The sequence below is a fragment of the Schistocerca gregaria genome, chromosome 5 (genome assembly GCF_023897955.1).
Source record: "Schistocerca gregaria isolate iqSchGreg1 chromosome 5, iqSchGreg1.2, whole genome shotgun sequence".
Lineage (NCBI taxonomy): Eukaryota > Metazoa > Arthropoda > Insecta > Orthoptera > Acrididae > Schistocerca > Schistocerca gregaria.
This window is the reverse complement of record NC_064924.1, coordinates 208,921,531-208,933,654: the sequence shown is the minus strand read 5'-3', so window position 1 is coordinate 208,933,654 and position 12,124 is coordinate 208,921,531. Positions and strand designations below refer to the sequence as shown.

General features: G+C 39.7%; 1 protein-coding gene across 6 annotated transcripts in view; it reads left to right on the top strand.

The window, feature by feature from the left end:
• LOC126272348 (cytosolic carboxypeptidase 1-like) overlaps nucleotides 1–12,124 on the top strand; it is a 499,992-nt gene that overhangs the window by 434,267 nt on the left and 53,601 nt on the right. For all 6 annotated transcript variants that reach the window (XM_049975148.1, XM_049975150.1, XM_049975152.1 and 3 more), the window contains exon 20: nucleotides 10,350–10,514. In XM_049975148.1, coding sequence (XP_049831105.1) covers nucleotides 10,350–10,514 — 165 coding nt within the window. The remainder of the gene's footprint in view (nucleotides 1–10,349; nucleotides 10,515–12,124) is intronic.

Here is a 12,124-nt window from a genome sequence, read left to right as displayed (position 1 = left end):
AACCTCCCACCGGAATGCAGTTCTGAATGGCAGCACAACAGGTCAAATCACCAGGCTGATGTAAAAATTTGCACTCAGGGTACATGGGATAACCATGAGAGTGCTTCTGGTGTAATACAAAATCACACCCCAATCCATAACTCCACGTATAGGTCCAGTGTTTCTAGCACACAGACAGGTTGGTTCCAAGCCCTCAGTGGCCTCATCCTGACTGACACACAGCCATCACTGGCTCTGAGGCAGAACCAGCTTTCATCAGAAAACACAACAGACTTCCACCCTCCTGGAAGTAATGATTTCCATCAGTTTGTTGTGTCATTGTTGTGCCAACTGCTGCCTGCTACAGATGCAGTATGATGTGCCAGAGCCATACATTGCACACAGCTGTCTTCCCTCTCAGTAATACCACATGACCATCTGGTGTCCGGTCTTCTTGTGACCGTACATTCTCGTGACCACCACTACCAGCAATCATGTACAGTGGGTACATTCGCACAATGTCTTTCGGCAATACTGCAGAAGGAACATCCAGCTTCTTGTAGCTCTATTACATGACCTCGTTCAAACTCGGTGAGATGTTGATAACGGAGTTTTTGTCACCTTAAAGTGATTCTTGACTAACATCAACTCAGCACTCCCAATCTCAAAGGCAACTAACATTCGAAACCATTACGGCATGTATTTAAAACCAACCTGATACACATCCTCATTGTGGCCCTATTAGCACCAGTCTTACATAAATGGAGCGAAATTTTGTAGCTGTCATCTTCCAGGTGTAGAAACACGCCTTTCAATTATCGTTTGTGTTGCACAACTCCTCCTTGGTGTTGCAAAGTTTTTTGTTTTGTTTTGTTTTTCCCCTGTCAGTTCATTCATTTGTAACTTACTCCAGTGCTTCACCAAAGCATCTTCCTGCCATGTTGATTCCAGAGTCCTCTGTAAGTCTGTAGTATTCTATAGTAATGTGACATTAGTCTTGAGAAGTGTCCTCAGTATCTGTAAGATACTTCACATTTTTCTACATCCACATTCCTGCTATACTAGTTGTGAAATGCTTTGTGCTGTATGGTAAATATGATAAACCAATAATTTACCTCTACTTTCTAATTAGCTCCTTGATGCTATGCGAGAACAACTGTTGCTGTCAAAATTCTCCAGTTTTATCTCTCGTATCCACTAAATGTGTATCTTTCATCATATATGTTACATAAGTAGAGAGGGTAGAGCTATGTTTATTGACTTCACAATGGAAACCAGGAAGCAGAATTTTCTTTTTTTAGCCTTTTCATGGAGCACAGTGCTTTTGTTGTAGCATCTACCACTTGAATCGGCTAGAATTCTTGCCCAAGCTAGGAATAACGTGTTCGTGCGAGCTGTTATATATATATATATATATATATATATATATATATATATATATATATATAATAGAAAGAAACTTCCACATGGGAAAAATATATTAAAAACAAAGATTCCAAGACTTACCAAGCGGGAAAGCGCCGGTAGATAGGCACAATAAATAAAACACACACACAGAATTTCGAGCTTTCGCAACCGGCGGCTGCTTACACACACACACACACACACACACACACACACACACACACACACACACACACACACACACACACACATATCCATCCATACATACATACACAGACACAATGTCTGCTTGTGCTCGTGCATGTACGGATGGGCGTGTGTGTGTGTGTGTGTGTGTGTGTGTGTGTGTGTGTGTGTGTGTGTGGGCGCGAGTACACACCTATCCGCCCTCCCCCCAAGGTAAGTCCCACCGCTCCCAGGACCGGAACGACTCCCCACCCTCCCCCTCAAAACCCACATCCCCCCATCCCGGATGTGTGAAGCTGGCCATTGGACAGATGGAGGTCAACGTCAAGGAAAGTGGCATGGGATTTGGAGTAGGACCAGGTGAATCTGATGGAACCAAAGGAGTTGAGGTTGGAGAGGAAATTCTGGAGTTGTTCTTCACTGTGAGTCCAGATCATGAAGATGTCATCAATAAATCTGTACCAAACTTTGGGTTGGCAGGCTTGGGTAACCAAGAAGGCTTCCTCTAAGCGACCCATAAATAGCTTGGCATATGAGGGGGCCATCCTGGTACCCATGGCTGTTCCCTTTAATTGTTGGTATGCCTGGCCTTCAAAAGTGAAGAAGTTGTGGGTCAGGATGAAGCTGGCTAAGGTGACGAGGAAAGAGGTTTTAGGTAGGGTGGCAGGTGATCGGCGTGAAAGGAAGTGCTCCATCGCAGTGAGGCCCTGGACGTGCGGGATATTTGTGTATAGGGAAGTGGCATCAATGGTTACAAGGATGGTTTCTGGAGGTAACAGACTGGGTAAGGATTCCAGGCATTCAAGAAAGTGGTTGGTGTCTTTGATGAAGGATGGGAGACTGCATGTAATGGGTTGAAGGTGTTGATCTACGTAGGCAGAGATACGTTCTGTGGGGGCTTGGTAAACAGCTACAGTGGGGCGGCCGGGATGTTTGAGTTCCTTAATTTTAGGAAGTAGGTAGAAGGTAGGAGTGCGAGGTGTCGGTGGGGTTAGGAGTTTGATGGAGTCAGGTGAAAGGTTTTGTAGGAGGCCTAAGGTTCTGAGGATTCCTTGAAGCTCCGCTTGGACATCAGGAATGGGATTACCTTGGCAAACTTTGTATCTAGAGTTGTCAGAAAGCTGATGCAGTCCCTCAGCCACATACCCCCTACGATCAAGTACCACGGTCGTGGAACCCTTGTCAGCCGGAAGAATGATGATGGATCGGTCAGCTTTCAGATCACGGATAGCCTGGGCTTCGGCTGTGGTTATGTTGAGAGTAGGATTAAGGTTTTTTAAGAAGGATTGAGAGGCAAGGCTGGAAGTGAGAAATTCCTGGAAGGTTTGGAGAGGGTGATTTTGAGGAAGAGGAGGTGGGTCCCGCTGTGATGGAGGACGGAACTGTTCCAGGCAGGGTTCAATTTGGATAGTGTCTTGGGGAGTTGGATCATTAGGAGTGGGATCAGGATTATTTTTCTTCGTGGCAAAGTGATATTTCCAGCAGAGACTATTTATTTATACACACGCACATACATATATGGGATATGTGTGTGTGTGCGCGAGTGTACACCTGTCCTTTTTTCCCCCTAAGGGAAGTCTTTCCGCTCCCGGGATTGGAATGACTCCTTACCCTCTCCCTTAAAACCCACATCCTTTCGTCTTTCCCTCTCCTTCCCTCTTTCCTGAAGAAGCAACCGTCGGTTGCGAAAGCTAGAAATTCTGTGTGTTTGTGTTTGTGTTTGTGTTTGTGTGTGTGTGTGTGTGTGTGTGTGTGTGTGTGTGTGTTTTGTCTATTTCAGAAGAAGGCTTTCTTGCTGAAAGCTTACATGTTTAGTTACATGTTTAGTAGTCTTTTTGTTGTGTCTGTCTGCGACTCAACATCTCCACTTTATGATGAGCAGCAATCTTTTTTATTGATAATACTATCTAAAAGTAACAAAGATGTTTTAAAGTTGTTTCCATTTTGTTTGAAAGTAAACATAGACATATGTAGAATATTCTTCAGCGTGTTAAAATTGCTGTAACAGGGTTGCTTCGTATTACATGCATTTACTTTACTTTTTCAAACATGTGTTTTTGCTTGGTTTAAAACTCTTGATGACATTATCTCTTTCTCTCTCAGTTCATACTGATTCTGCTTCATTATATTACGTGCTCACCATTTTCTGGGTTATTTTTTTTTTTTTTTTTACTACAGCTTTATGAAGTTTTAAGATTGCCAGAAAATTGCATCTACTTTTAAGTTCTGAAGAAAGGGAGTCTTTTTGGTCAATGAAACAACTTTAAGCATGTGCACATTAGAAGCTGGCATGGCAACATAATGATATGTGACATACTTATGTGACTTCAAAGTATGCCTGAAAAGTGGCCACACTTACTACGTGTAATGCCCTCTGCTGGTGGAGTACAGAATATCAATAACAATTACACATAGTAGCATTATCATTTTTGTGTGAGTATTACACAGTGCCTCATGAATAACAGGTATATAACATATAGACAAACAGAAATTATACAAACATGGTGAAATATGGATGTAAAGAGAAATTTAAAATAATGAATACAAATATATCATAAATACAGGTTACAGTTTTCATTCAGTCCAGTGCTGCAGGTATAAGGTCATGAATTTCTTGCAGCAACTCTTCAGAGCAAGTATTTGGGCACTTGAAGGCTATGTGGAAGATGGTTTGTTATTTGGCTTCATATATTCCACAAGGAGTTTTGGTGAGTCCCCATTGAAACAGTGATTTTCTGCATATTTTATGTACAGTACAGATTTTGTTGAGGTGGCACCCTGTCTTCCCACTCTTGTCGAAATCATGACTTTGATTGTCATGGCTTTTATGAAGTACAGTTTCTGGCTTCTTGTATTCATTGTGATTACCAGCGACCATTCGTAGTAAAGTTCTGTAGTTGTGTTACTGTTCTCACTGGAGAGTTTCTTGATTTCAGTCGTAATTTCATATGTTTGGTGGTAAGCCGGACTGAATTGGCATGAATATGCAATGGTAAGAATTGGGATTAATATGCAATGCTGTCACATTAGAACATTTTTTGAAGTTGAGATTTTAGAGTAGTGGGGCTTCTGGTCTGGGGCAGTGCTGTGTTGCTCAGAGTGGGTAGCCAGTGAGTGAGAGCTTTTCTGATCATTTCTATAACTAATCTCATTGCTTATATTAAAAACAAAGATTCCAAGACTTACCAAGCGGGAAAGCGCCGGCAGACAGGCACATGAACAAAACACACAAACACACACACAGAATTACAAGCTTTCGCAACTGGCAGTTGCTTCGTCAGGAAAGAGGGAAGGAGAGGGAAAAATGAAAGGATGTGGGTTTTAAGGGAGAGGGTAAGGAGTCATTCCAATCCCGGGAGCGGAAAGACTTCCCTTAGGGGAAAAAAAGGACAGGTGTACACTCGCACACACACACACACACACACACACACACACACACACACACACACACACACACACACATGGCGGATGGATATGTGTGTGTGTGTGCGAGTGTACACCTGTCCTTTTTTCCCCTAAGGGAAGTCTTTCCGCTCCCGGGATTGGAATGACTCCTTACCCTCTCCCTTAAAACCCACATCCTTTCATTTTTCCCTCTCCTTCCCTCTTTCCTGCCGAAGCAACTGCCAGTTGCGAAAGCTTGTAATTCTGTGTGTGTGTTTGTGTGTTTTGTTCATGTGCCTGTCTGCCGGCGCTTTCCCGCTTGGTAAGTCTTGGAATCTTTGTTTTTAATATATTTTTCCCATGTGGAAGTTTCTTTCTGTTTTATTTACATAATCTCATTGCTTGGTTGAGTTAGATATCAACAAGATTTCCATGGTGTTACTGATCCAAACAGTTGCACAATACTCAACAGCAGAGAAAACCAAAGAAATGCTGCTGGTTCTCCATGTGTTGGCATCAGTTCCCCAAAACTTATTTGCCAATTTTTGGACTGTGTTGAGGTTTTTACTTAACCTGAAATGTTTTCCAGATGATGTTTGTATGACATAGTTCAATCGAGCATTACTCGTAGATATTTAGGATATGTATTCTGTCAAAAGATGGTTTTTTCAGAATATATTGTCAGTTGAACATGGACCTGTGAAGTAGTAAAAGATACATCTTGGCTACCCATACTGTTTATGACGTCGCCCAATAATAAGTCTTGTGGTCATATCCCCCACTGCTGGACAAACACAATCTGGTCAGCAACGATTCATGATAGTGGCATTAGAGCTGCAGTTGTAGTGTGTGCCATGCATATTTAATCAGATGCAAGTCCAGAGTGTGAGCTTGCCTGCTCCAGACAAGTGATGTTCTTATCCTTGACCAACAGACCAGTCTAGCATAGTTGAACATTATCATCCATCAAATGGCAACCAGATCTGTTGTTGTTGCTGTTGTTGTTGTTGTTGTTGTTGTTGTCATCGTCTTCAGTCCCTAAACTAGGTGGATGCAGCTCTTCTCATCTCTTACTGCAACCTATATCAACTCTAATATGCTTCCTGCAGTTAAGCTTTGGTCTCCATCTACAATTTTTACTGCCCTTGCTTCCACCAGTTACCAAATTAATTATTCTTTAACAACTAAGGATTTGAAACTTCCTGACAGATTAAAACTGTGTGCCGGACCGAGACTCAAACTCGGGACCAATGCCTTTTGCAGGCAAGTGCTCTACCAACTGAGCTACTCAAGCACAAGTCCTGAGTTCGAGTCTTGGTCCGGCATACAGTTTTAATCTGTCAGGAAGTTTCATATCTGCTAGGTTCACAGAAGAGCTACTGTGAAGTTTGGAAAGTAGGAGACGAGGTTCTGGCGGAATTAAAGTTGTGAGGACAGGTCATGAGTCATGCCTTGGGCAGCTCAGTTGGTAGAGCACTTGGCTGCGAAAGGCAAAGGTCCCAAGTTCGAGTCTCAGTCTGGCACACAGTTTCAATATGTCAGGAAGTTTCATATCAGTGCACACTGCGCTGCAGAGTGAAAATCTCATTCTGGAAAATAAGGATTTGTCTGTGAACCCACCCCTTCTTCTAACTGAGTTACATCAGTTTCTCTCCAATTCAGTTCAGTTCCTCTTCATTGGTTACCCAATAAAACCATCAAATACTAAGCAATATTCTGTAGCAACACATTTGAAAAGCTATACTTATTTCTACTCTGTAGCTTTTATCAGTCACACTTCACTTCCATATAAGATTACTCTTCATGCAAATATTTGTAGAAAAGAATTCCTAACACTTAGATTTTTATTTGATTTAATGTTTTTATTATTTTCAGAACAGCTATTCTCACTACTGCCAGTTTGTGTGTATTCTCATTACTTCCGCGACTGTCAATTGTTTTGGAACCACAGAACAAAACACATTTACTATTTGTAGTGTCTCATTTCCCAATCTAATTCCTTCAGCATCACCAGAATTAATTTTACATTGCGCCATCGCCTTTCTTTTACTTTTGTTGATGGTAATGAATATCTTATAAATTATTTTCTAAGCACTCTCCAATCTGTTCTAAAGATTTTTACATCTTCAGATGTTTCCGACCTAATTAGACCCCTGTAGCGAATTTTAAAGTTTTTATTTCATCTCCTTGAACTGTTCCATTCCGAGTCTCACTGTAGTTTCCCTCACTACTTGCTCAGTGTATAGCTTGAATAACTCAGCTTCTCCCACTATCTTGTCAACTGCTGCCTCTCTTCATGTCATTCACTTCTTATAACTGCAGTCTGGTTTCTGTACAAGTTGTATATAAACTTTCAACTCCTGCTCTTTGTCCATAACAACTTCAGAATTTCAAGGAGTATGTACCACTCATCACTTTAAAAAGTATTTCTGAATCTACAAATTCTATAAATGTTCTATCCTCAAGCCATCCTCTAAGAAAGTCATATGGTTAGTATTGTGCCTTGCATGTTCCTACATTGCTCAATAACTAAGTTTTTTTTTTTTCTCTCCCATTTGGCTCCCAACAGCTATTACTCTTCTGTTGATAAATAATGTAAATGTTTTACAAAAGTGATTTCTTAAACTGAGGTTCTGTTAAACTCAGTACCATCAGTATATGCCATTTTTGTATTGAGACTGTTACAGTGTTGCACATGTCTGAGGGTATTTCACCTATAGCAGATCAGTATTCTCTATTGAACACAGGTGTGCATTGTATTATAAGCTGTCATCTGAATAGACTGCATCTCTCGTTGTACCTCTAGAAAAGACGTATTGTGACATACATGTTCTCAAAATAATGCTATTCTAGGTGAGAACTGCATCAAGATTGTTAAAATGTGTTACTGGCAGCCACGATGAATAGTTGGTGAATATCACTCTGTATGATGAACCATGACTCATCTGTTAACACTCCTTTTGGTCATTCAGATTTACAATTTCCATGGTTTTTCTAAATCACTGAAGCAAAATGCCAGAGTGGTTCCTCTGAAAGGGCATGGCCAATTTCCTTCCCTGGACTTTGGCCCAACCTCTAATTACATCATTGATGATTGGATGTTAAGCTTTTTTACTGCTTCTCTTTCAATGGAATTCATTAACAATCTATTTTTGTGCTGCCTGAGTGTTCACTAGTGAGTGGACAAAACTATCTGAAGTGCACACATTCCTTTAAATTAAGGGTTTTAGATACACAAACAATGTTACAGCGTAGTCACACTGTGCGCTTTGAAATATGTAGGGGTAACACAAAAACATTACTAACACAGCATGTCAGTATGCGGTCACTTAAAAGGAGCGAACCCCAGTGGTGGAATCAACTTTTTCAAACCATCTATCCATTACTGTAGTTTAAGGTCCCAGGTATCACACCCTGCAGCCATGCAGTCTGATAGGCTCTCATTTTCAAGTAATCTATGGAAAAAAAATTTTGGAGTTCTGCGTGATGCTCTACAGTTTTAAAAAAGAAATATTATACAGATGGTTGCTTAGTGTTACTGTTACAGTACAGATCTCGTATACAGGAAGGTATGGATTCGAATCTCATCAGGTGCCCTTAAGTTTTTTTTTATTTTTAAATCTTTAGCAAAATGACTCGATCATTATTTTTATTCAGTTAATCGGTTTAGATGTATTTTCTTATTTATATTTCGATGTCGCATCATTTTAATCACCATATTAACTTTTTCAATTGGTATTACCTTTTCTTATTATTATTCTTTTTTCACTTAGAATCTTTGCAAATGTTATTATAATTATTCCCACATATTAACATGGATTTAATTTCTTCCATTTCATCATCCTGTATTTTGACTCACGTTATCACATTCGTTACTTCTATTCCTCATTTTGTTAGAATTTTGTTTCACTTATAATCCATTCTTTGTTTAAAACTTCACGTGTGTTGTTTTGTCAATAGCACAGTAAGAATTTATGTTGCAAATGTTGGTATGATAAACATCCAAGAAAATGTACATCTTGTGATGAAAATTACAATACTGACAGCATTGCACAATCACTATAAAGAGATTATTTTTGCTTTTGTTTTTTTAACTGATAGACCAGCACTTTCAAATGTTTAACTATTATGATAGATAAAGAAAAGTAATTAAATTCTATATGCACAAAGATTCCAACTGAGAAGAAATGGTGGCAAGAAAAGATGGGAGCAATGAAAAAAATTAATTTGGTAATTAAAGTGATTGGACAAAAGAATATGAATAAAAAATACATTTATATCAATTATTTGAATAAAAATAGTGATCAAAGTTACCTCTGCGGATGAGGCTTTTACTGTAACTACTGTGCTATGCATCCGATCTGAATAACATTTCTTTTTTAAAACTGTAGAGAAGCACATGAAATTCCAAAATTTTTTGTCTATTACTCGCAAAGGAGGGCCCACCATGGTGAATGGGTGCAGTATGACACCTGGGACCTTAACCCATAATACCGTATAGATGTTTTCAAAGAGTCAGTCCTATCGCTGAGGACCTCTCCTCATTTATATGTCTACCACAGTCTATATCTGGGCAGATGTAGAAGCTGTAATGGTTCTGACTACATGTTATGTGCACGTGCCATACGGTAGTAAAGTTGTAGGCATCTGGATGGCCAGAGAAAGGCAGATTATCAAAGACAGTAAAGGCTGGGTGGGAAGTTGACTGTTGGCTTAACATCATTATTTTGCTGTGGAAAAGCTGTCTGGAGAGAAAAAGTGCAGTATGGGTAACGTGACCATATGCTAGTACCTAATGCCAAGAGTTAGTATCTTGCCTTAAGTATCCAAATATGTCCAGTAACACAACTCATTACTCAAGTAAATACCTCTTGACAGCATTTAAGTAAGACATCTCCCATAAGATTATTTCCAACATTGCATATTAAGTGGCATGCCAGATGCAGTCCAGTCATACAAAGAATTACATGACTTGTAGAAAGTGGCATATTGATCACAGTGATTGGGCTCAATAGCAGTAGTTAGTTTCCTGTTCACAGAAGTAAGTATAAAAAAGGATTATTAATGAATTTCACTGAAATAGAGACAGTAAAAAAAAAGGAAAAAAAATAAAATGCAAACAAATTGGAAGCTTTTACCACAAATTTTGACATGTGAAGGAATTGTCATTTGTGAGTCATCAGTTCTGGCCTCTTTATAGTGTCATGGAATCGATTCTTTTTAAAAGCATTTATAAATCCACAAATAAGCATCCTAAATATAAATTAAAATCATTAAAATTGCACATTTTTTATTCATATAAGCACTTCCAACTTGTAGTACTACTTTGGTTGAAATGTTATAGCAGTTGTGTACCATCAGAGTATATGATATGCATTTTTGTGCTCAATTTTCAGGGTCTACTGGAATACTGCACGAAAGTTTTAAAGAAGCCCCCATACTTGTTCTGTGACTACCATGGTCACTCACGTCGCAAGAACGTCTTTTTGTATGGATGCTGTAATTCTGAAAGCTGGAATGAAGCAGACCGATCAGTTCCAGACAATCCAGTTGACTACCTCGTATGTAGATATCTCTCTCTCTCTCTCTCTCTCTCTCTCTCTCTCTCTCTCTCTCTCTCTCTCACACACACACACACACACACACACACACACACACACACACACACACACACACGTGTGTGTACATCTGTTTACACTCTGTATAGAACAGCTGTTCTCACAAAAACATTTTAAGCATTCTGGTCAAACAGTCAATAAACTAATGATGGTAAACATACCCATACATGTTGATACTATGAAAATGTATTTTTTATTGTTCATAATGACAGAAATCAAACAATTTTAAATTGCAAGATAACTTTATGTATTGTCTCCACCATTCAGAAGGCTACTCTTAGCTTGGTATTACAAACATTTTCATTGTCTCTAACTGCCCTTTGAAAGCTCACATCAGCTAATGCTTTTCACAGATATCTTCTAGTGGGCGAGACTACTCATCATGTACCTGTCTTTCATTCACTGGAACTCACCATTCATTCTGTATGCTCTTTTACGAAAACAAAGCAAAGTCACTTGGACGCAAGATTAAGGCCTTAACGGATGTACTTGAAGAATTCTACAATCAAACTGATAAAGTAAATTTATGGGGGGGAAGAAAGGGCAAAAGGGCTTAAACTCTGCTGTGACTGAAGGAAACAGCCAACATTCTTATTGTTGTGGAAGATAATAATTATGAATCATAAACACAGCCCTTTCATCTAGTCTCACTCAGTCGTGTGGTGTTCATTACAATATTCTAATAGTCAAGCAAGTTTATCAGTTACTGTTGGTTTTCCATCTTAAGCTTATTGCATTTAATTACTGAGAATTTTACACAAGATGCATTTTGTTTTTATTTAAAAAGCATCTTCTTTTGTTGTTGTTATGGAAATATGGATACATACACTACGTGAACAAAAGTATCTGTACACCTGGCGGAAACTGACTTAAAAGTTCCGAATTGCTCTTCAACAGTGGGAAGCAAGAAGCCTCTTAAAACATAGCTGTAGGCGTGTGCTGTGATAGTGCCATGCAAAATAACAAGGGTGCAAGCCAACTCCATAAAAAACATGACCACACCATAACACCAGTGCCTCCGAATTTTACTGTTGGCACTACACACGCTGGCAGATGATGTTCATTGGGCATTCGCTATACCTACACCCTGCCATCAGATCACCACATTGTGTACTGTGATTCGTCACTCCACACAATGTTTCTCCACTGTTCAATCGTCCAATGTTTATGCCCCTTACACCAAGCGAGACAACGTGTGGCATTTACCGCCATGATGTGTGGCTTATGAGCAACTGTTTGACCATGAAATCCAAGTTTTCTCACCTCCTGCCTAACTGTCATAGTACTTGCAGTGGATCCTGATGCAGTTTGGAATTCCTGTGTGATGGTCTGGATAGATGTCTGCCTATTACACATTACGACCCTCTTCAACTGTCGGTGGTCTCTGTCAGTCAACAGATGAGGCTAGTCTGTACGCTTTTGTGCTGTACGTGTCTCTTCACATTTCCACTTCGCTATCACATCAGAAACAGTGGACGTAGGGATGTTTAGGAGTGTGGAAATCTCACATACAGAGGTATGACACAAGTAACACCCAATCACCTGACCACATT